Source organism: Scyliorhinus canicula, chromosome 8, assembly GCF_902713615.1.
Source record: "Scyliorhinus canicula chromosome 8, sScyCan1.1, whole genome shotgun sequence".
NCBI lineage: Eukaryota > Metazoa > Chordata > Chondrichthyes > Carcharhiniformes > Scyliorhinidae > Scyliorhinus > Scyliorhinus canicula.
Genome location: NC_052153.1, coordinates 18,948,183 through 18,973,936, shown reverse-complemented (window position 1 = coordinate 18,973,936; position 25,754 = coordinate 18,948,183). Strand labels below are relative to the sequence as shown.

Sequence of the window (25,754 nt, the reverse complement as noted above, 5' to 3'; positions counted from 1 at the left end):
AGCCCATCGAGTCCGCTCTGCCATTCGATCATGGCTGATATGTTCCTCATCTGTTACCTACAATGCTACAGACCAAGAGCTGGATTGTGAAATCAGCCAGTGCATCTCCTCCCGAAAATACATGAACTAGGAGCTGGAGTCGGCAATTCAGCCTCCCGAGCCGAAACGCCTTCAATGTGATCATGGCTGATCCCATCATGTGATCATCAACTCCACTGTCCTGCCCGTTCTCCATGGCCCTTCCAATTATTCTTTTTAGTCTGTCCATATGCTTTTGAAATATTGCTGTAATTTCATTTAAAATTTGGAAATGACAATTGACAAATGATCACATGATTTTGAGATACATTAATAAAATCTGGTATTTTAAGGTTCGAATGTTATCTCGCTTTGAAATGGTTTGACTATGGACAATGGTGATGTTTTTCTTTTCTTCCTTCAGTGGGATCCTTTCAGATTTATTTCCAGGAGTTGTTATTCCAGAACATGACTATGGTTCATTCCAGCAAACAACTATTGATGTCATGCTGAACCGTGGCCTGCAAGCTGTCCCTACTATGATTTCAAAGGTCATACAGTTGTATGAAACCATGATTGTGCGGCACGGTGTTATGCTGGTTGGGCCCACTGGAAGTGGCAAAACTACAGTTTACCAGATTTTGGCAGACACTCTCGGAACTTTGTATAATGCTGGTGAGAAAGACCCAAACTATCAGATAGTGAAGACATACGTGCTGAACCCGAAATCGATCACAATGGGCGAACTGTATGGTGAAATAAATACTGTGACACTGGAATGGAATGATGGCCTCATGGCAATTAGTGTCCGTGCAGCTGTGAATGATGAAAGTAGAGAACACAAATGGATTATCTGTGATGGTCCAGTTGATGCACTCTGGATTGAGAACATGAACACAGTCCTTGATGATAACAAGATGCTGTGCCTTGCAAACAGTGAACGGATTAAACTTACGCCATATATTCACATGGTCTTTGAGGTAGGCGATTCTAAGCAGGTTTATTATGCCTGTCTCAAGAGTTGGTACTACATCACCAGAGCATGAACCAATAAGAAATAGGAACAGCTGTAGGCCAATCACCTCTTTGTGCCTGCTGATCTAACAGTCACTAAGTCCACTTTCCTGCCTTATCTCTACAACCCTTAGTTCCCCTGCTGATTAAAAACCTATCGATCTCAGCCTTGAAAATGTTCAAGAACTCGCCCTCCACAGCTTCCTGTGGTAAAGAATTCACCATTCTGTCGGAGAAGAAATTCTTCCTCAAATCCATCTTAAATGAGCATCCCCTTATTCTGCGACTATTGCCCTGTGGTTCTACGCCCTCCCAGGAGTGAAAACATTATCCAAGCATTTACGCTGTTGAACTCCCGAGAATCTAATATGTTTGAATCATTTAACCTCTCGTTCTTCTGTACTCCAAGAAGTACAGCCTCAACCTGTTTAATCTTTCTTCATATGGAAGTCCCTCCGTACATGGGATCATCCTAGTAAACCTCTGTACGACCTCTAGTGATAATATATATTTCCTGATTGTGGTGATATGATCTGCATACCTGTCTGCCATTGGGGCAGAACATCGGCTTACCATTGGCCCTGGTCGGTCATGTGCCTCTCGACCGATTGGCTGAGAGGCTGAGTTAACCACGCCCCCATTAACGAGGTATAAATGGACAAACGCCCGGCGATCGTCCATTCCATTGTAGACGATCGCAGAGCTGTGTTCTAGTCTATTAAAGCCTGACTTTTGTAAAGCACTCTCGCGTACAATTGATGGCACATCACTGATACTCCAGTCCCCTTGAAATAAAAGCCAGCATTACATTTCCTATTACCATCTGCATCTGTATGTTTGCTTTCTGGGTGTCATTAACAAGGATCCCAAGTCTCTTTGTGTTCCAGCTTTCTTCAGTCTCACTCCATTTAAATATCGTTATTTCTTCCAAAATGAACAACCTCACATTTTCCCACATTGAATCCCATTTGCCAATTTGCTGCCCACTCACTTAAGCTGTCGTTATCTCTCTATAAACTATTTATATTCTCCTTATAACCTGCCTTCCATCCCACCTTTGTGTCATCTGCAAATTTGGCCACAATAAATAGAAACGTAGAAAATAAGAGCAGGAGGAGGCTATTCGGCTCTTCGAACCTGCTCCACTATTCATTGTGATCATGGCTGATCATCCAACTCAATAGCCTAATCGCGCTTTCCCTCAAATCCTTTGATCCCCTTCACCCTAAGTGTTAATCTAATTGCTTCTTGAAAACGTACACTGTTTTGGCCTTAACAACTTCCTGTCGTAATGAATCCCACAGGCTCACCACTTTCTGGGTGAAGAAATTTCTCCTCATCTCTGTCCTAAATGGTCCACCCCCTCTCCTTAGACTGTGACCCCTGGTTCTGGAGACACCCACCCTCGGGGACATCCTCCTGCATCTACTCTGTCCAGTCCTGTTAGAATTTTATAGGTTTCTATGAGATCCCTCCTCATTCATCTGATCTCCAGCGAACATAATCCTAACCAATTTAATCTCTCCTCATACGTCAGTACCGCCATCCCAAGAATCAGTCTGGTAAACTTTCACTGCATTCCCTCCAGAGCAAGAACTTCCTTCCTCAGATAAGGAGACCAAAACTGCACACAATATTCCTGGTGTGGTCTCACCAAGGACCTGTATAATTGCAACAAGACATCCCTGCTCCTGTACTCGAATCCTTTCACAATGAAGGCCAGCATACCATTTGCCTTCTTTACTGCCTGTTGTACCTGCATGCTTACCTTCAGTGACTGGTGTCCAGAGACACCCAGGTCTTAGTGCATCTATTGTTCCTTCTTCCAAATCATTAATATATATTGTGAAGAGCTGCAGATTCAGGGCTGATTCCTGTCCTCCAATCTGAGAAAGAATCTGTGGCATTTTGGGGTTAAATGTCACAAGTGCCAGTATGGAAGGCAGCATCTTCCGAGTAGATGCGTCTGTCACTGTCTCACTTTTAGTGGAGATATAACCCATTAATTTTATTTTAAGTGTGTCTTTGTCAGTCTGCATATGGATTTATTAAAATGACCAGTAGAAGGATGCACTTTGCATTGACAAGCATGTGACTATTTGAAAGTATTTAAATCCTTAAAATTCTTTAGTGGTTACAGTCACAGTGCTGTCAATTAATTCTGATTGTCATGTAACAGCGGTGCAATTAGTAGCGGAAATGTATTGCTGATTTAGGAAAAATGATTTTTGTTACAAAATCTTTTTGTACAGGTACAAGATTTGAAGGTGGCTTCTCCTGCCACTGTTAGCAGGTGTGGAATGGTTTACATTGATGCAGATGAACTCAAATGGATGCCATATGTACAAACATGGATGGCTCGCCATGCAGATCATGTAAGCTACAATATTTGTAAATTATGATTCAATGAAGTTGGTCTTTGAAACAAAAAAAATCCTACGTTATGTTTTCACTTAACTTACCCAGAACGTAGTGTCAGTTTTGCCTGCAATACGCAGGCAATGTCGGTTATGTTGAATGGAAATTCTGTCTCATTCCTGTCAATTCTCAGTGTCATCATAGTCCCTTTGTGCTCTAGTTATAATCAGCTGAATCAGGTAGATTCTTTAAAAGTCATTTGGATATACAAGAACCACTTTATTTCCTCTGAATCTGTGGAAGACGACAAGGAACAATCGCAAATTAATTTAACCAACAGTTGATCTGATAAATATAATCCTACAGGAGTTCCAATTCTTCTGCTAAATCCTGCTGTAAGGTATTTCTCTATTTATTTCACTCTTTTGAGGTTTTCAGGGTTTTATTACCTCACTTCTATAAATCCACATTTTATGGAAAAAACTTGGTTACTTCTCTTCGTCCTTGACTACAATGGAGAACTGGTTCCCTGGATATTGAGGATCCCTCATTGAAATTATTTCTTGTGGTTACATACCTTGGCCGGCTTCTCCGATTGCACGGCCAAGTTCTGACGCCAGTGTGAAAAGCGGCGTGAACCACTCCAGCGTTAACGCTCCTCAATTGTAGATATGAACCCCTACCTAGGGGGCTAGGTCGGTGTCAGAGTGGTCTCCGCTGCTCCAGCCGTGTGCCGCGGCCCGCGCAAGTTCACGCATGCGGCCCCTGGGCAATATGGTGGAGCCCTACAGTTGGCCAGCGGAGGAATATAGGCCCCCACGGAATCAGCCCACCCGCATCTAGTTAAGCCCTGATCATGGACCAGGCCACCATGGAAGCCCCCCGTCCCCCTGGATCGGATCCCCCCCCCCACCCCCCCACCAGGACGGCCCCCCACAGACAGAACTTCCATGTCCCGCCATGTGAGACCATATGTAACCCACGCTGGCGGGACTCGGCCGAACTCGGCGAGCACTTGGACTGTCGAAGCCCGGAAATCGGCGGGGCCCCCGACTGGTGCGGCGACGATCCCGCAGGCGCCCGAGAATCAGCGCCAGAGAATTGGCGAGCTGGCGTCGGGGATTTTCCGACCCGGTGCAGGGTCAGAGAATCCTGGCCCAAGATTTCCAACTCTCTAACGTTAAGCTCGATACTATTGGAATGTGTGATAGATAATCCGGCTCGAGTCTTCTTGGTGTTATAATATTCTGTGTGCATGGATGGCAAGGTCTTTGTACTTGAAGTGATCAGAGAACATAGGGCTTTGTAAATGTACAAAACTGTTTATTAATTAACTAAAACACTAAAAGGGTTCTACGATGTCTGCTAAGATCACAGTTGAATACGACGGCTAAATACCATCAACTATGATTAACAATTATTAATTACTGTTGAATCAGGAGCTGCTCGATCTGTGACTGCTGCCCAGCTTGTGTCTCTGTGCTATCCAGGTTCTGTGTCTGACATGTGGGTGTTGTCCAATGACGTCTGTCTGTTGCTACTCCACCTGTGGTCGGATGCTAGAATACATCTATGCATGCAGGCACTAATGTTTATATACAATTTGGTTATTATGTTGTATGCACCAATGATATTCAACATATCATTCCAGGTATGTGCAATTTGCATATGTGCAGTGCCCAGCCGTCATGGCTTGTGACCAGCGCATGTTTGCTTAGGCTCACAGGTTTTCTAGCTTTTGGAACACAGTTCGGTATTTCTTTCTGATTGTGAGGACGATGGCATTGGGGCCAACGGAAATTGGTGAGAAACCTTGTGTCCTGAGAGACAAATTGGAGGAGAGAAAGATAAAAAGAGAGATGGAGAAAGGGGGTAGTTAAGATGAGGACAATGATTTATTGGAATCCAGCTACCTTGCGGAATTGGATTTTAACCTTCTGATTTCAACAGTTGTGCAGAACAGTCCGTGGAAGGTCCTGTTATAAATCTGATATTCAAGCCTAAATTTCATTATGGGACAGGATTGCAAGTTTAACCTAAAGTAGTGAAAATATCCCAAGCTGCTTCACAGCCGTGTATTCAGGCAAAATTTGACCCTGTCACATTAAGGCAGATGATCAAAAGTCTGGTTGAAGAGCTAGGTTTTAAGAAGTGACTAAAATGGATTGATAGAAATAGAGAAATTTATGGAGGGAAGCTCAGAGTTCAGGGCCCAAGCAGTTGAAGACACAACTTTGAATGTTAGAGTGGTGGAAATCTGGCAAGAGGTCAGAATTGGAGGAGTTCTTTATTTTTTATTTATTTTTTTAAACTTTAGAGTACCCAATTAATTTTTTCCAATTAAGGGTTAATTTAGCGTGACCAATTCACCTAACCTGCACATCTTTGGGTTGTGGGGACGAAACCCACGCAAACACGGGGCGAATGTGCAAACTCCACACGGACAGTGACCCAGAGCCGGGATCGAACCTGGGACCTCGGCGCCGTGAGGCAGAGAATTGGAGGAGTTCTTGAGGGTAGTAGGGCTGGAGGTTACTGAGATGGGGAGGGGCAAGGCCATGGAGGGATTTGAACAGAAGGATGAGAATTTCAGAATTGAGCTGCTGAAAAATATTGGTCAACAAGCCTGGGTAAACGAGACTCGGTGCAAGTTAGATATAGGCAACCGAGTTTGGAATAAGGTGAAGCTTATGGAGGTTTAAAGATAGGAGATTGGCCAGAGGAACATTGGGATAATTGAATTTAGAAATAACCATAGCGTGGATGAAGGTTTCAACAGAAAATGAGCTGAGGCAGGGCTGGAGATTGGCTGTGTTGTGGAGGTAGAAGTAGGTCGTCTTGATGAAGGAGAGGATATTGAGTTGTGAGTTCATCTCCGTGACAACTAGAATGCTGAGCTAGTGAACAGTCCAGTTTAGCCTTAGACAGTGGACAAGAGAAGGAGATGGAGTCACAGTGAGGCATTGGAGTTTGTCACAGCGACTGGAGACAGGGGCTGGGATTCTTCGACCCTGCACCGGGGGAGGCCTGAATCCCGCCCCGACGCCGGCTTTCCTATTCTCCGGCGCCGTTTTTCGGGCACTGGCGGGATTCCCGCCACGCCGGTTGGGGGCCGTTGACAGCGGCCACTCTGGGGATTCTCCGGGCCCCAATGGGCCGAGTGGCCGACAAGTTTTCTCCAGTCCCGCCGTAGTGAATTCCTCACCTCACGCAAGGCTGGCCCTGGCAGGTAAGTGTGCAGGGGCTGTCCTTGGTGGCGGGGGGTGGGGTGCGGAATCCGACCCCAGGGGGCCTCCATGGTGGCCTGGCCTGCGATTGGGGCCTACCGATCGGTGTGCGGTCTGGTTCTATGGGGGCTTTCTTTCCTCCATGGCAGGCCTCTGTAGGGCTCTGCCATATTACCGGGGGTGGGGGAGGGGGGGGGGGGGGGGGGAGGGGGAGGGGGCAGTCGGCGCAGAGAAGGAAACCCCGCACATGCGCTGAAATACGCCGCCCGTTCTGTGCATGCGCGAACACGCGCCGGCCGTTCGGCGCCGGCTGGAGCTACGGGAACCACTCCGGCGTCAACCTAGCCGCCTAGAAAATGGAGAATTCCTCACTTTCGGGGGCCGTTGACACAGGAGTGGTTGCCTCCGGTTTTCACATCGGCGTGGGGACATAGCCCCATTATTGGAGAATCCCGCCCAGGGTCTTAAAAATGTGGTTGTAGTTAATATTGTCTTGCTTTTTTTGGAAATGGCCCTATGCACCAATAACTTCCTTAACAAATCAACACTGAATGACAATTGATCAAACATCTAGTTATTAGTGTTTATTTTGACTACTTATCTTACTGTGTTAAGTGAGTGTTCTGTCGTTATAAAGTAGCACAGTGTAAAGTAGAATTAAATCTGATGGCTCTGGATAACAAGGATCATTAATGTTTCCGGACTGAAAATAAATCATTGACATTCCAAATATATATTTAATGTCTGTTTAGATACCTTATGAACCACAGCATTATCTCATGAAACTGTTTTCAAGCTGTGTTGAAAATGGGCTTCACTACGTTAACAAGAAATGCACACAGGCCATCTCTCAAGTCGACATCAGTAAGGTCACTACTCTCTGCTGTCTCCTTGAATCTTTGCTGCTGGGAAAAGACGGACCAGACCTCCACATGGTATGTAAATTAATGTCTGGAATATACTCTATAAGTAAGTTAACGAGGCCTAAAGCTTCACCTCCATCATGCAGGCCGGTTTAGCACAGGGCTAAATCGCTGGCTTTGAAAGCAGACCATGGCAGGCCAGCAGCACGGTTCAATTCCCGTACCAGCCTCCCCGAACAGGCGCCGGGATGTGGCGACTAGGGGCTTCTCACAGTAACTTAATTTGAAGCCTACTTGTGAGGCAAGGATGCTGACTATGATTAGATTCCTATTACAAAGGGTCAACTCCCAAGGGTACTTTTTTAACCTTACTTTTCAAACCATTTGGGATGTAATTCGAAATCAACAAGAAATCATTGCAGACATCTCATAGAACTTTGCACTATGGCACGGGCATGGTTTTCATTCATTATGCCCAGCAGGAGGCTTGGTAAAACAGATGCCAAAGTTTTCCACATCAGTGGGATGGACTTTTATTGAAGGTGATGGCTTTGAGAAGGACTTGACTATGACAGAGTGGATCAATACTGTTTGAAATTGTAAATGAGTGTAGTTAACTTCAAAGCAAATTTCTGCCCAGAAAGGTGACAAACATGATTCGGTATTTTATGGTACACGAATAGGAAGAATTGTTGTTTTAGCACACTGGGCTAAATCACTGGCTTTGAAAGCAGACCAAGGCAGGCCAGCAGCACGGTTCAATTCCCGTACCAGCCTCCCCGAACAGGCGCCGGAATGCGGCGACTAGGGGCTTTTTACAGTAACTTCATTGAAGCCTACTCGTGACAATAAGCGATTTTCATTTTCATTTTCATTTCATAAACTATTTGTTCATGTATTTCATGTAACAAACCAAAATGCTGATTCACAATCAGTCTTCTCATCTTTCATAAATACAGGAAGGTATACTAATAGTATATGAAAGATGATAGTATCTAGTTCACACAGTAAGGAGTCGACAGACCAAATCTTCCAGTCTCCAGATTGTCGGAGACTGGATGTACAATTGAAAATGTATGTTGGAAGCATGTCGAAGTCCTGTTATGTTTACCTGGGAATTGTTTGGAAATTCCAGCTTGTAATGGGCAATTTCCGTCCTCCCTCCGCAGGACCCTCCCGATGGTGTCAGACTCTGAGCTAAAGTGGGAGAGTTAGGACAGTTCGGCAATACTTATCTGGGTAGTTACCGAGGATATGTCGGAACAACTGAAACCTAGTCTAACATCTGGGCAACTACACAACTGACCTCTCAATCACCCCTCCCCTCCCAACTACCCTCCAGAACCTGATTCAACGACTCCCGTGACCTCCAGACTATCCGTCCATTCTGAACACACTCCGATCAGACCCGAGTGCCCCATCCCCAAATCCCTAGCTACCATCCTGACCCAATTACCCTCCACCCAGACTACCCCCGAACACCTGGCTACACCTCATGATTACACCTGACTATCCCCTTGACCTGACCACTCACTGACGTGATACGATTATCCCCTGTCCTGACATCACCTCACCCACCTACCACCTTACCCACTTACTCACATCACCAACCTCATCCCACATAATTCCATAACACATGAGGGGCAGCAGGGTAGCATGGTGGTTAGCATAAATGCTTCACAGCTCCAGGGTCCCAGGTTCGATTCCCGGCTGGGTCACTGTCTGTGTGGAGTCTGCACGTCCTCCCCCTGTGTGCGTGGGTTTCCTCCGGGTGCTCCGGTTTCCTCCCACAGTCCAAAGATGTGCGGGTTAGGTGGATTGGCCATGCTAAATTGCCCGTAGTGTCCTAATAAAAGTAAGGTTAAGGGGGGGTTGTTGGGTTACGGGTATAGGGTGGATACGTGGGTTTGAGTAGGGTGATCATGGCTCGGCACAACATTGAGGGCCGAAGGGCCTGTTCTGTGCTGTACTGTTCTATAATACCATTCATCCACCTCACCCATTTACGCACCTACCCATTTACGCACTTGGCCATGTTATCCATCCTATGCATGTATTTCCTATTTTCTTATTCACCTACTCATTCACACACTCACCCATTCATCCAATCACCCATTCACCAACATTCAGACCAGACATTTAAACTTAGAACACAGCTAGTGCTGTAAAAATAGAGTCTGTTTGTCTTTCCCTAATTCTACTCTGCTCCTCGATGGGTACTGCACCGCACATTTCTGTGAAACCAGGGCTCAGAATGTCCTCAAAGAGATGTGTGGCCGTGCGATTCGGGGAATTTTTGAGCAGCCTTCTTGAAGTGCTGCAGTCCATGTGTTATGGGTTCACCCTCAGTATTGTAAGGAGGAGGTTCCAGGTTTTGACCCAGTGACAGCAACAGTGATAATAATGAGAATCATTATGTGTGACTAGGATGGGAACTTTCAAGTGGTGGTGCTCCCACACTGCCCTAGCTTCTCCTTCTAGGTGGGCGAGGTCACACCAGAAGGAGCTGTTGAAGGAGACTTAGTGTGTTGCTGCAGTGCATTTTGAAGATGGTACACACTGCTGCCACCATGTGTCAGGATGGAAGAAGTGAATGCTTAAGGTAGTGCATGAGGTGTCAAGTAAGTGGAATGATTTGTCCTGGATGGAATCGAGCTTCTTGAGTGTTCTTGGAGCTGCACTCATCCAGGAAAATGGAGAGTATTCCATTGAACTTCTGACCTGTGCTTTGTACATAGTGGACAGGATTTTGGGGGTCAAGAGGCGAGTGATTTTCCATAAGATTCCCAGTCTCTGACCGAGTCTTTCAGCTGCGGTATTTCTATAGCTTGTCCAGTTGAGTTTCTGGTCAGTGCTAATCCCCAGAATGCTAATGAATTCAGTAAGAAGTCTTACAACACCAGGTTAAAGTCCAACAGGTTTGTTTCAAACACGAGCTTTCGGAGCACGGCTCCTTCTTCAGGTGAAGGAGCCGTGCTCCGAAAGCTCGTGTTTGAAACAAACCTGTTGGACTTTAACCTGGTGTTGTAAGACTTCTTACTGTGCTCACCCCAGTCCAACGCCGGCATCTCCACATCATGGCTAATGAATTCAGTGATGGCAACATTATTGATGATCAGAGGGAGGTGATTGGAATTTCTCTTGGAAATGGCCGTTGTTGGCAGTTGTACAGTTGAAGACTTTGGGAGGAGGCTGAGATGGATAATCCATTTGTCACTTCTGGCTGAAGATAGTTGAAAATGCTTTAGCCTTGTCTTTGGCACTGTCAGGCTGGGTTCCCCAATCAGTGGGGATAGGGATGTTTGTGCAGCTTCCTCCTCTTTGTTGTTTAATTGTCCACTGTCATTCACGACTCTATGTGACAGGATTGCAGAACTTTTATCTAATCTATTGGATGTGGAATTGAGTAGCTGTCTATTGCACATGATGTTTAGTATTCATCCTATCCTGTGTTTTGCACCCTGTCAGCTTCTGGTATGCTCTTCTGCACTCCTCATTGAATCCAATTTGTTTTCTAAAATGTCTTCTGGACACAAATTCCAAAATCTGGGCCGGGATTCTCCCCCGCCCAGTGGGGCGGGGGGTACCGGTGTGTCAGAGTGGTGTGAACCACTTTGGTGTCGGGCCGCCCCAAATGTGCGGAATTCTCCGCACCGTTAGGGGCCAAGCCCTCACATTGTAAGTCCGCGCATGCGCCGGAACGTCAGCGGCTGCTGATGTCAAACTTGCGCATGCGCTGGGGAGGGGGTCTCTTCCGCCTCCGCCATGACTTCGGCCCATCGGGGGGCCCGCCGAGCGGCGTGGCGCGATTCCCGCCCCAGCTGAATTTCGGGGGGTGGAGAATTCAGGACACGGCGGGGGCGAGATTGATGCCGGCCCTGGGCGATTCTCCGGCACCCCGGGGGGTCAGAGAATTCCGCCCCTGGTAACTGCTGTTGTTGCCTTTGTCAGAAGATTAATTTTGATAGTAAACTAACTGAACACTTTGTATTCTATTTTAGAATCATGTCACTAAACATACAATAATTTAATAGCTATTGTAATTGATAAAAATTAGGAACTTTGAATGTGCCACAAGCTTCATGCTTCAAGATGTAGAAAAGAATCAGAATTTGAATGAAATTCATTCGCCTGTTTTGTTTTTAATTTCCCCTTTTCAAACAAGCTATATGATCTGATTTTGTTTTCTAGGACCCAACGCAATTGAATGGTGTTCTTTGTCAGACATTTGCCTTCTGTTATATGTGGTCCATTGGAGGAAATTTGACTGAAGACCATTGGGATGGCTTTGATTCATTTGTGCGACATCAGTTTGAGGATCATCCGGAGGCTAAGGTAACCACCAAGTGGACAAATAAATACAGTTCTGGAGAAGAGAGACATTGGATTTGAAATGTTAATCCTGTTTCCCTCTCCACAGCTGCTGCCAGATGCTGTTGAGCTTTCCGAGCACTGTTTGCTTTTAATTCAAATGAATCCATTGCTTTTCATAACTTTGCCGTGCATTTCTTGGCTACACAAGGTGGAAAAACACATTGGGCGGTTCTGGCTGAAAACTGACGTGTTTCTCCCCAGAGAAACTGGGGGATTTTCTTTTGAGACCTCACCACACTTTGCCATTTTTTTTACAAGGGTGACATGTTTCACGCTGTCATTGTGAGGGCTGAGGCCTAAAGCTGCTGGCAAGTCCAGCTCCACAGAGATTGAGGGGAGGCACGTTAGCACAGTGGTTAGCACTGTTGCTTCACAGCTCCAGGGTCCCAGGTTTGATTTTTGGGTTGGTGCACTGTCTGTATGTTTTCCTCATGTCTGCTTGGGTTTCCATCGGGTGTTCCGTTTTCCTCCCACAGTCCAAAGATGTGCAGGTTAGGTGGGTTGGCCATGCTAAATTGCCCCTGAGTGTGGGTTACCGGGATAGGGTGGTGATGTGGGCTTAAATGGAGTGCTCTTTCCAAGGGCAAAGGCAGGCTCGATGGGCTGATTAGCCTCCTTCTGCACTGTAAATTCTATGATTCTTTTTAAAGGGCGCCCCCGATCTCAAATCAGCATCATCGCTGGCATTGCCCACCACCCCTCCAATCGCCAGCATCTGAGCCCCTCCCCAAATGCTTAAAATGTGAAATTTCTCATCTAGCCAGCTAACGGACGCTGGTTTACGGACATGATTTTGCTGAACTTTCTGTGAAGTAATTATTTGCTATTTTAAACAATGACGTTCACAGCTTTTGAATGGTACTAAAAGCCTGCATTATGTTACCTTAGATACCAACGTCTGGTGACCTGTGGAGCTATTACATGGACTTTCACAACAACCGACTAGACCCATGGGACAGAATTATTCCCAGTTTTAAGTATGACAGCGAAATTCCATTTTTTGAGATGCTTGTTCCCACAACAGACACTGTGCGATTTGGCTATCTGTTGGAAAAACTTCTTGCTGTTAAGCATTCCGTTCTCTTCACGGGAATAACTGGAGTCGGCAAGGTATAATGCAGTCTTCGCATCTTTTTCTGCACTAATTATATTAGAAGCTCAAGTCAAAGCCACAGTTTGTTTTTAAAATTTGAAATTTAGTCTCAGTAAAGAAAAGATATTGATAAAGCAAAATTATTTATCTTATCGACATTTGTGTAGTACAAGATTATTCTTCGCTAAAGGTGTTTTTTTCACAACAGTGGTTGAGTTTATTAGAGCATTTATGCTATTACCTTCACGTAATCAGTTATATCTAAATTTCAGAGGAATCATATAGAGAAAGAACATGTCACTTATGCTGTCTTTGACTATCTCAGGCCATCCCAAAACATTTCACAGCTAGTATAGTGCTTTTGAAGTGTAGTTAATGTGCAGTGTAGGCCCCCATTTTAACTTAGAATGCCAGTTGTTGGGTAGGCTCAGTGATGTAGGCATTTTATCCAGATGATTTTAATTATCAAGCCTATATTTTCATTTGTTTGATGGGCCGCCTTCCCAATCACACCAGGAGCTAGGCAGCCTATCTACCAATTGTGCACAACTTATGGTGTGACTCCAAAGGACCCCTGAAAGTGGAGATGTGCATTTGGAAGTGATGTTGCTTTGATTTATCATTGAATGACTGCAAGATGTGTCTTAACCGAGTAGAAGGTCTGCCCTTTGCTTTTCCGGTAACTCCTTTGGTGAGTTCTGGTGTACAAGATCAGGCCAAGGAGGGAGATACACTTCCCCAGCAGCTGCAGGAGTAGCCCCAAGTTCATCATCAAAGCGAAAAAAATATGGCTGATTAATCGAATCATCGCTGTCACTTTGGTCTGCGATGTGGTTTCATAACAGCCTTTGAGTCTGCACAAGTTAGGTGGATAAGTAAATTGTGAGGAGGATGCAAAGTCACTTCAAAACTTTTAAATTGTCTCAAGTGTCTAATCTGTGATAAAAACAAACTTCTAGTCATAGCCCCACATCAAAGACAAGTATTCTTTAATAGCCTCTTTAATGTGTCAATTGAAATGTGAACTCAGAGCCTCTTGCTGAGATTATTTTGGCATGTAAAACCTAACCAAGCAATAATGACATAATGATAGCTTCTGTGACAATGTCAACAAAGAACTCTATTAAAACCTTTTTTCCCTAACCCACAACCAATGACCTGTCAATCAAAGCAATCGAGCATGGGTTTCTTTTTAAACTTTCAATGGCGGTTGGAGCCTGTTTATTTATTTTTTTAAATTATAAGAGTATGGGATTTAAAAAATAACTTTAGCTCATGACCGTTATTACAGACCTTATCTGCCCTTCAAGAGTATTTATCTCTAATGCTTAAACACGTGACTGTCACACTGCGGGTTAAGGTGCTTAGACCGGTCAAAATGAGGTTGTCTTGAACTCAGCACTAATTACAGAAAGACCTGCCCAGTGGGTGGATTTCCATCTGGTGCAAGGTCCCACACCCTTACCCCTGCCAGCAAAAATTAGATCTGTCCAAAATGGAGGAAGGATCTGCATCCTGATCCCGCCCATCTTGCTCCCCCAAAATCCATCCCTAGGCCTTCTTTGAAAGACCCCCATGGCACTTTCTTGTAAGCCCCCCCAGTTGAAAACCCCTGATTTCACATTAGACACTTTAGTTACAAAATGAGTAATGTCTGCAGTTTGAAAGATTTAGTAGATGTTTTCATAAACTTTAAAAAATTCTTATTCCAGTCTGTTGTTGCACGAAGTTTGCTGAATCAAATCCAAGATGAAGCTAGCTATGTACCCCTTTACATCAACTTTTCCGCTCAGACATCATCATTAAGGACACAAGAGATAATTGAATCCAAACTGGAAAAGAAAAGGAAGAATATTATTGGTAGGATGCAATTCCATACATGTTCAAAATCCGTCAGTGTCACATAATAAAGAACTTGTTAAGTTGAAGAAAAATGTCAAAGTGCTAATTCTCAATATTCACGGCTCATAACTTTCACAATCAATGAAATGGCTGCTTGTTGATCTGCTTTTATTGCTGCTGACTGCATTTGCAATGTACAGCCTAAAAGTTCTTGGGATCCTACATTCTAGCGGCTTGGATTTTCCAGTTGAAGAAGGGAAAAGGGAAGCAGGTTCAATCGTCAATTGCGAACCCGCGTCTCGTCAGGAATACGAATCAGATGGGATTTTCACATGCTCGGGGTCCTAACAAGGTCAGGAATGGGTCTGCCACCAAAACGGGCAGGCACAAGAGGCAGGAGCAGAGGTGTTTCTGCCCGGGGAAGACAGGGTAAAAGGCCTTCCTTGATGGCTTTTGTTATAACTGCTGCTTAGAACCTTGCTCAAAGTACTGGCTGAGGAAGATATTTAAAAAATAATATTCTGCTGCCTCTCATTGCTGGATTTTGCTTGTTTGACTCTTTGGAAAATTCCCTCTCTTAATAAGCGAAGAATTCAAAGAAAAAGCCTTTGCAACATTCATTGGTTTTGACTTCACCTTGCTTGCTCAGTGTCGCTTTCAAACACCATGCCTAAATGACGGAGTGCAGCTCTTCGTTCGCTCTCTTTTCTTCAGCACTTGGGTACAGATTGTAATGTAGAAATGATGCAAGTGACAGCAAAGTGGTGAATTTAAATTGACTTGCTGTTTTGAGTGGGTTTACTGGACATATGCCTCTGAATTAAATGGCCTTTCCCAACAACTCTGTGAACATTGTGAAGATTTCGAGCCTGTGAATGAACAAGAGGAAGCCAACATAATGACCATCACTGGAGCTGTTTGGCAAACGTAGATACAGCGCAGCAAGCACTTTAATGAACTTATGCGAGCTGGAAATGTGAGTGACACTTCCACCAGAGGGCACAGCCCCTTAGGCACAGACTCTGCAACTCTCAGTGCAGCTGCTCAAATCTGGAGTAGTTTGTGCTCAGGTCACTCACTCAGTCTATGGAGAGATTCTCAGGCAAAGGGCTTCTGGGGGCGTGTGACTATGTCATGGAAGCTCCTCACATGGAACAGCTGTACTTCTCCATGCGGGACATATTTCCCTCACTGTCCTGTTCTTGCAAGAAAAATGGGCTCAAAACACCAGTAAAATAGCCAAATTCCTGGAGGTACGTCCCTCATAACTTGACCTACTCCGCTTAATGCGTACGTTCGTATGATAGTTCTTGTGCATCAGAGGAGGCAACCATAGGCATTGCAAGCTGATGCAGCTGGAGGAAGTCTGTTACTGGGAAACTGCATTCTGCACATGGTCGTTGTTTGGTTGCAGGTGGCTGATGAGGTTCATGCAACACCTTGTCCGAAAATCTGGCGAGCACAGATGTGTGAAAGGCATCAACAATGCAGAGCCTTCAGAGCCGTGAAGGCTAACTCATATTTGCTATTCTTGTGTCTCACGCAAATTCCAGTGTAATCCCAAGACACCCTTCCTCAGTCTTCCCACGGACGGAAGCAGGAGGGAGAAATGCCTGAGGAACAATGCCACTTCTGTCCAGTGCACCATCCATGAGTGCAAGTGGGTCCTTTGGCCACGACTTATATTATCCACACAGTGCACAAGACCATTCAGCCCATTGAGTCTGCACCGTCCCTCTAAATGAGCACACTACCTAGTCCCACCCTACCCCCGTAACCCGACCTAACCTGCACATCTTTGGACTGTGGGAGGAAACTGGAACAGCCAGAGGAAACCCAGGCAGGTACGGGGAGAATGTGCAAACTTCACACAGATGGTCGCCAGAAGCCGGAATTGAACCTGATTCCCTGGTGCTATGAGGCAGCAGTGTCACTGTACTACCCCCACACTTCCATACACTGGCACTGGGGTGTGGAACATAGGTACATAGTAATTAGGAGCAGAAGTTGGCAACTTAGCCCTTCGAGCCTGCTGCGCCATTCAATCAGATCATGGCTGATCTCTTCCTGGTCTCAAAACCACCTCTCCACCTGTTGCCCATATCCATTTAACCCATTTTCTCATCAAATATGCATCTATCTATTTCATGAAACCATTTAATGACTCAGATTCCACTGCACTATGGGGCAGCGAGTTCCCCAAATTCACCACCCTCTGTGAGAGGTAGTTCCTCCTCATTTCAGTTCGAAATCTACCACCTCTCAACTTCTATCTGTGACCTCTCGTTCTAGATTACCCCACAAGGGGGAACATTTTGGTCTACGTTTACTTTATTAATCCCAATTAGTATTTGATGCATCCCAATCAGATCCCCTCCCATCCTTCTGTACTCCAGCAAGTATAAGTCCAAACTGTTTAATCTCTCCTCGTACGTCAACCCTTTCATCCCTGGAATCAATCTGGTGAACCTCCTTTTAACTGCCTAGGTGGAGCATTGCACTAATTTGCAGGAGAAGGTGTCTGAGACAGAGGTTTCTGTGATTAGTTCCCCCAGGGAGGAGTATAGTGATACTCATCTGGGCAGCGATAGAGTCACAGTTACGTGTTCTCATCCGACAGAGTTTTCTGAGGCCGTGCAGACTCATGCAGACTGTGAATGGAGGAGTCCATGGAGTAACTGAACCCTACCATGTCTATGGACTTCAACTTTGAGTGCATGAGCTCTTTCAATCAGAGGGTGGTCAATCTCATGGAGATTATCATAGAATTTACAGTGAGTGCAGAAGGAGGCCATTTGGCCCATCGAGTATGCACCGGACCTTGGAAAGAGCACCCTACTTCAGCCCACACCTCCTATGGATTACATCAATCTCTGCATCCTGGATAAGTCAGTCACACAGTGCCCCAAAGATGTCTGGATGGGATGTCGGTTGCACCCCAGTGGCAGCTTTCCTCAAGCCAGCTGTATTGCCAACCAATGGTGGAGGATGTGCCAGAAGAGGACGAGGGTCTAACTCCTGTCAGGGCACCCTCGTAATCCTCAACTCTCTCAGCTCCTCTGACAGAGAGCAGATCTGCACAGCAGGGCCTGATGACGAGGGCTGCTCCTTCAGAGATACAGGCAGAGTAGGCCCAGGCGAGGCCCTAACAGGATGTTCCAAGATGTGGGCAACCACCACATTCTTCACAACAGCAAAGCCAGAAGAGCGAGCAGGCTACCTTAGCCTTCTCTGTTTTTAGAGGACTGAGAACTCAAGAAATCTACTCAGGTAGATGATTTTTCTCTCCACAAAGGCTGCATAACCTACTGAACAGTTCAAGATATTTTGATGTTTTTATTCCTGATTTCCAGCATCTGTAGCATTAGTACTTTTGTATTGTTCCTCAAATGATCGCCCTTGTCCCCTAAAATCCATCCATGGATTTGGGGTTTGGGATGGAACAGCTGTGGAACGTTTTACTGATAGATTGAAGCATCATGTCAGCTCCCAGGATAGCATGCACACCTGTGAAAAAGCTCTCCTTATGGTACAGATCAGCAGCACATTCAGGGAGTGGAACGTCTTCCTGTTAGTAAACCTTTCCAGTCATTCAGTCAGTATCTTAATGGCCACATACAAGCCGTCAATAATTCTCACACTATGGAAACTCTGGTGATGGCGGCAAAGCCTCGTGCCCTCTGAGCCAGTGAAGCCCCATTGGTCGGGAATCTAACGTTATCTCCAGCTTTGCCGAAGTGGGCGACTGTCACCTGACTGATGCAGTAGTGTGCAGCCGACTGTGAGATGTCGCAAACATCTGCAGCTGATCCTTGAAAGGTTCCAGTGGTGAAGAAATTCAAGCCCACAGTAACCTTGACTGCTACTGGCTCATTTGATTTTAGGGGGGGGGGGGGGGATGTGTTTTTAATGATGGAATTTCAGATGTATTGTATTATAGTTATTTGGCCATGATTGGAGTAAGATGTGAGCTGCTCTCTGGCAAAAGCATATCTCCTGCAGCTTGTTGAATAGCAGTCTCTTCCAGCATTTGTTTCCCATCAAGCCCACTTTGTTTCACCTGTTCCAGTAGATGTTATACTGTCGGTAGCATCTCCTTCCTCATTGCATTTGTCCCAGTTCTCTGGCCTCATGATGCCGAGAGTTCCTTTCTTCAAGTTCCTGCCTCCACTTCCAACTGCATTTTATTGGTTGATGTCCTTGTAGCCTTTGTCCAGAATCTTTCAGTCTTCCCTAAATTCAGAGAGAGTCCCAGAGGATTGGAGAGTGGCAAATGTAACACCCTTATTCAAGAAAGGGTGTAAGGACATGAATAGTAACCACAGGCCAGTGTCTCTGACTGTATCATCTTATATGAGCAATTTTCCAGCATGGACCCTTGAGAAGGTATCGAGAATTCATCAGAAATGTTCCAGCGATGATAGAAAACCATAACTGAGGGGGACTGACTCTCCAAGCAGTTGGACAGGAACTTGCACAACTTCATCACTGAGGAGAGGGAAGGGGTGACAAAGGAGATAGAGATGCTACCCTCAGCAAGGAACCTCCCAAACAGGCCAAACTGCCCAATGATCAAGAATGATAAGAGAACTGTGAAGCTGCAGCTCCAAGGAAAGACTGAGCAGCCTGGCACACCTTTCCCACGAAAGGAGAAAGTTGAAGTGTCACTTGATAAATGCCTGTAAAAGCATTAGCAGATTTGATGGGATAGGTGTGCGGAAAATGTTTTCAATGATGCAGCCATCAAAAACAAAGAGACAAGATTGTAAGGTGGTCACTAATAAATGCAAAAGGAATTTAGGAGCAATTTCTTTCAGCAGGGAGTGATGACTTTCTGCCAGATGGAGTAATTTAAGGTGAAGCTCAACAAGTACTCGAGGGAAGAAGGAATAGAAGGATATGCTGATAGAGTTAGATGTAGTAGGGTGGGAAGAGGCATTTTGCAGGGATGAAACAACAGCACAGACTAGTGGAGTCGAATGGCCTGTTTATTTGTGGTAAATGTGTGTTAACCAGACCAAAATGGTGACCAATATGCTTTTAAGAGCAGCTGGCATCAGATTTTGCACACTTTGCTCCTTGCCTGTGCACTGGGAGCCCTGCATTTTATTTTTGCAAAGAAAGCTAACTGGCAGTGCACTAAAACATCAGCTCCTAGCATTGTGCAGATATTCAATACCTAAAGAACAGAGGGCGCGATTCTCCGCTCTCACGCCAGTTCGGGGAATAGCGGGGCGCGCAGATTTTCATGGCGACGCAGGTCCGACGCCCTCCCGCTATTCTCCAAACCCAGCACAAACTACACGTCGGCATTCCCGGCAAAGGCCTCGACAGACACGACCAGAATCCCGACTTTTTGGCCCCCCGCTATTCTCCGGCCCGGATGGGCCGAAGTCCCAACGTCATCACGCCATGTTTTCACGCCGGCCAACACACCTGCTTTTGAAGTTCGTCAACCAGTCGTGCTGGCTGACGAGAGCTTCGAGGAGGTGAGCGCACCGCTCAGCGCACAGCTCAGCGCACTGCTGGAGTCTGGCCACAACGGGGAATGCATCCCCGAGAACAGGAGGGGGGTCCAGAGCGGGGGGGAGTGGGGGAGACGGAGGGGGGAGTGGGGGAGACGGAGGGGGGATAGTGGGGGAGACGGAGGGGGAAGTGGGGGAGACGGAGGGGGGAGTGGGGGAGACTGAGGGGGGCGTGGGTGAGACTGAGTGGGGGAGACGGAGGGGAAGAGTGGGGGAGACGGAGGGGGGAGTGGGGGAGACGGAGGGGGGTAGTGGGGAGACGGAGGGGGGAGTGGGGGAGACGGAGGGGGGAGTGGGGGAGACGGAGGGGGAAGTGGGGGGAGACGGAGGGGGAGTGGGGGAGACGGAGGGGGAGTGGGAGACGGAGGGGGGAGTGGGGGGAGGACGGAGGGGGGAGTGGGGAGACGGAGGGGAAAGTGGGGGAGACGGAGGGGGGAGTGGGGGAGACGGAGGGGGAGTGTGGGAGACGGAGGGGGGAGTGGGGAAGACGGAGGGGGGCGTGTGTGAGACTGAGGGGGGAGTGAGGAGAAGGAGGGGGGAGTGTGGGAGCGGGGAGGCGGGGAGTGTGGGAGACGGAGGGGGGGAGTGTGGGAGACTGAGGGGGGAGTGTGGGAGACGGAGGGGGGAGTGTGGGAGACGGAGGGGGGAGTGTGGGAGACAGAGGGGGAGTGTGGGAGACGGAGGGGGGAGTGTGGGAGACAGGAGGGGGGAGTGTGGGAGACGGAGGGGGGAGTGTGGAGACAGGAGGGGGGAGTGTGGGAGACGGAGGGGGGAGTGTGGGAGACGGAGGGGGGAGTGGGGGAGACGGAGGGGGTGGGGGAGACGGAGGGGGGAGTGGGGGAGGACGGAGGGGGGGAGGGGGGGAGGACGAGGGGAGTGGGGTAGACGGAGGGGGGAGTGGGGGAGACGGAAGGGGCAGTGTGCGGAGACGGAGGGGGGACGTGGGGGACGGAGGAGGGAGTGGGGAGACGGCAGGGGGAGTGGGGAGACGGAGGGGGGAGTGGGGGAGACGGAGGGGGGAGTGGGGGGAGACGGAGGGGGGAGTGGGGGGGACGGAGGGGGGAGTGGGGGAGACGGAGGGGGGAGTGGGGGAGACGGAGGGGGGGAGTGGGAGGAGACGGGGGGGGGGGGGGAGACGGAGGGGGGAATGGGGAGAGACGGAGGGGGGAGTGGGGGAGACGGAGGGGGGATGTGGGGAGACGGAGGGGGGAGTGGGGGAGACGGAGGGGGGGAGTGGGGGAGACGGAGGGGGGAGTGTGGGAGACGGAGGGGGAGTGGGGAGACGGAGGGGGGAGTGTGGGAGACGGAGGGGGGAGTGTGGGAGAGGGAGGGGGGAGTGGGAGAGGGAGGGGGGAGTGTGGGAGAGGGAGGGGGGAGTGTGGGAGACGGAGGGGGGGGAGTGTGGGAGACGGAGGGGGGGAGTGTGGGAGACGGAGGGGGGGAGTGTGGGAGACGGAGGGGGGAGTGTGGGAGACGGGGGGGGAGTGTGGGAGACGGAGGGGGAGTGTGGGAGACGGAGGGGGGAGTGTGGGAGACGGAGGGGGGGGGGGGGGGGGGGGGATGTGTGGGAGACGGAGGGGGGATGTGTGGGAGACGGAGGGGGGTGGGGGGGAGGGGGGGAGGGGGAGTGGGGGAGACGGGGGGGGAGTGTGGGAGACGGAGGGGGGGAGTGTGGGAGACGGAGGAGGGAGTGTGGAGACGGAGGGGGGAGTGTGGGAGAGAGGGGGAGTGTGGGAGAGGGGGGAAAGTGGAGGAGACGGAGGGGGGAGTGGGGGAGACGGAGGGGGGAGTGTGGGAGACGGAGGGGTAGTGTGGGAGACGGAGGAGGGAGTGTGGGAGACGGAGGGGGGAGTGTGGGAGACGGAGGGGGGAGTGTGGGAGACGGAGGGGGGAGTGTGGGAGAGGGAGGGGGGAGTGTGGGAGAGGGAGGGGGGAGTGTGGGAGAGGGAGGGGGGAGTGTGGGAGAGGGAGGGGGGGGGAGTGTGAGAGACGGAGGGGGGGGGGAGTGTGGGAGACGGAGGGGGGGAGTGTGGGAGACGGAGGGGGGGAGTGTGGGAGACGGAGGGGGGGAGTGTGGGAGACGGAGGGGGGGAGTGTGGGAGACGGAGGGGGGAGTGTGGGAGACGGAGGGGGGAGTGTGGGAGACGGAGGGGGGATGTGTGGGAGACGGAGGGGGGATGTGTGGGAGACGGAGGGGGGATGTGTGGGAGACGGAGGGGGTGTGTGCGGGAGACTGTGGGGAAGACGGGGGGTTTAGGAAGTGGGGGAGACGGGGGGGGGGGAGAGTGGTGGAGACGATGGGGGGAATGGGGGAGAGGGGAGTGGGCGAGACGGGGGAGGGGGGGAGTGGGGGAGATGGGGGGGTGTAGGGAGTGGGACTGGGGGGGTAGGGAGAGAGTGAGCGAGTTACTCTTCCAACCCCGGTTACAAAATGTCTGCCACCATGCCATGGTGTGCCGGTCACGAGTACACGGCCGCTGGTTGCCCTGTGGCTTACGGCCACAGGCCACTGGCGCACCGGTGAAGAGGACGTAGTTAACTGCCCGTTGGATGCAGAAAGTGACCAGGGGTTAGGTTGCCCGCGTGTCAGCAGCACGTCCAGGCTCCGGGACACACAGGTATCCCGTGGCAGGCGGCTGCCGAGGTGTCGACTAACCTCCGTCTAACATGTCCCGTTTCTCTGCCCCCCACCACCCTTCTGTAGGTTAGCACAATGTCTGCGAATAGAACGGTTATGTTCTGCGCAGTGGTTGGGGCCGCTGCACTGCATTTGGAGATGCAGCAGCATCCACAGCCACAACCCGCAGTGGATGCAGGGCCAGCTGCAGCAGCAGATGGAAGGGCCGAGGAGTTGCCAGTCGTCGAGGAGGAGGAGGGGGAGGAGGAGAGAGTGAGGGTGCAGCCACGGCGCCAGAGGCGACGACCAAGGCCGAGGGTGTACTGTGTCCGGATCTCTTTCCAGACAATGACGGACATCACCTGCAGGAGGAGACTCCGGCCGAGTAGGGGGACAGTGATACATATCTGTCACCTCGTGGCGCACCTCGCCTCACGTGGAACGGGGGGAGGACAAGCGATCCAGGTTGCCACCAAGGTGACGGTCGCTCTTAACTTCTATGCGACCGGCTCCTTCCAGTCTCCGAGCGGGGACCTCTCCGGGATCTCCCAGTCATCGGTCCACAAGTGCATCCAGGATGTGACCAACGCCCTCTATGCCATCGCGGACCGCTACATCACCGTTCCCAAGGACCGAGCAAGTCAAGATTCACGAGCTCGTGGATTTGCCAGCGTGGCCGGGATAACGATGGTGCAGGGGGCAATCGATTGTGTTCACATCCCCATGCGCCCGCCTGCAGGGGACAGGGAGGTGTTCACAAACAGGAGGGGGACATACTCCATGAATATCCAGGTGGTATGCGACCCCCACATGACGTTCATGAATGTCTGTGCAAGGTTCCTAGGGAGTGTGCATGACTCCTACATACTGGTGCAGTCCCTGCGATGTTTGAGGGACGTCCCCCCGGCTGAGGGGCTGGTTGCTAGGCGACAGGGGTTACCTGCTGAGGTCTTGGCTGATGACGCCTATACGGAACCCTCAGACCAATTCGGAAACCCGATACAACGAGGCCCATGCAGCAACCAGGGGTGCAGTGGAGCGCTGCCTTGGCCTCCTGAAGATGAGATTCAGGTGCCTGGACCGCTCCGGAGAGGCCCTGCAGTACCGGCAATGTCGTGTTGGCTCTGGCGCATTGCTGCCTGTGAGAGGGCAACCCTGTCCAGGACCGAGGATGACGCGCGCACATTAAGCCCAACGCCTTGCATAACCTGACCCATTGCCTGCACCGCGGATGCCACCCATGCGGTGTCGGCCTGGGTTGCCACTCTCTGCTCCTGGACGCGGTTCGACGACTCTAACACCCGGGTGGCAGATCCCCCAACAAGGTCCAGTGCCCTCTGCTCAAACATGGTGAGGGGGTGCAGGATGGGCGAACCCCCTCCAGTCTTGTTCCGCTCATGAGTGTTGTGAGTGGTCTTGTCCTGTTGGGGGAGGGGGCGTAGGTAGATCATTACAATACGGCAGGTATCAGCAGGCCGTTCAGATACTGGCACAGTTTGGGGGTCAAGTTGTAATAAGACCATTGCATCTCTCCACGGGGGCCAGAGCGCTGGGTCTGTGACTACTTTGTGAACCACCTTCAACTCACTCTGCCCCAATCCCCCTCCACCCCCCGGGGGCGGGTGAGGGGGGGGGGGGAGGTGGGTGATTAAGTAAAGGGGGAAGGGATGGTTGTGACCCGGGGGCACCCTCTTCGCACTTACCCTGGCAGCCCTGGTGAGGTCGTGCATCTTCTGACATTGCTCTGCAGAGCGAAGGGTCTGCCCCACAGCACTGACGGCAGCAGCCACCTCATGCCAGGCCTGGCGCACCGCGCTGGCAGGGTGGTGATGCCCTCTACGCGGGCAGATGATGCCCCTCCTCTGCTCGATTGAATCCAGCAGCGTCTCTACGTCAGACTCCAAGAATCGCGGGGCTGCTCTCCTTGGCTCCGACATCTTGGCCTACAGTTTCTGTGCTCGCCCGCACCTTTTTACGGCGTCGGGCGGCCTCACGTGGGCGTGTTTGTGTCGTTGTCGCGTTCCGGCGTCATCGCACACGTGATTTACGCGGCCCCGTTCCTAGCCCATTTCCCGGACGTGAATACGTCGGGAACGGGGCCGTGTCGGGGCGTCGCAAAAGTCGGCCGATTTCACGGCTGACTTCGCGATTTTCCGCGGGTGCGGAGAATCGCGCCCAGAATGCTTTCCGCCACAGAACCAGAAACCATTGTCAGATCATTTGTACAATGACGACTCTGAATTTTACACAGTTTACCCAGGGCACCGGGGAAGATATCGAATACAAAACACTGAAATGATTTTGTCTCCAACTATAATGCCATCAGTGGCCATCCCCTTAAGTCTCAAGAGTTTCCATTTTGGCTATAGGATGGTGTAATTGGCTCAGCATTGTCAGTGAGGGTCCATAGGGCCAATGTCAGCCACCTTGATATTCTCATGATATAAATCCAGCGTAATCGATCAGGCTGACAATAACACTGTAAATCGATTATTCCATGTCAGAGGATTTAGCAAAGTTATTCGCTTCTTGGGATTGAGTCTTCTTCCTGATGATTGCTTTTACCCAAAGTCTTCCCTCTGTGAAACAAGTTTCCAAAATTTGCCTCGTAACTTGGTCATAGATGTGGTGAAGAAAGCAAATTGGTCTTTCAACAGATTTTCTACGAGTTTAGATCTCTACACTTTGACAAAGTTTTTTCTCAGCACCAATAACAAATTTCACATTAAGTAAGCTATTATTATACACAGATATTTAATTTAGTTTTATGCAGTAAAGATTCATAGGTTACAGAAGCATAAAAGTCCTATGGAAAGATTGGAT

The 25,754-nt window shown here is 49.3% G+C and overlaps 1 protein-coding gene across 2 annotated transcripts in view; it reads left to right on the top strand.

Moving 5' to 3' along the window:
- The window catches only part of dnah6 (dynein, axonemal, heavy chain 6), a 389,182-nt gene that overhangs the window by 174,622 nt on the left and 188,806 nt on the right, over positions 1 to 25,754 (top strand). For both annotated transcript variants that reach the window (XM_038804236.1, XM_038804238.1), the window contains 6 exons: positions 443 to 998; positions 3,285 to 3,407; positions 7,370 to 7,552; positions 11,672 to 11,815; positions 12,743 to 12,964; positions 14,660 to 14,807. In XM_038804236.1, the coding sequence (XP_038660164.1) occupies positions 443 to 998; positions 3,285 to 3,407; positions 7,370 to 7,552; positions 11,672 to 11,815; positions 12,743 to 12,964; positions 14,660 to 14,807 (1,376 nt within the window). The remainder of the gene's footprint in view (positions 1 to 442; positions 999 to 3,284; positions 3,408 to 7,369; positions 7,553 to 11,671; positions 11,816 to 12,742; positions 12,965 to 14,659; positions 14,808 to 25,754) is intronic.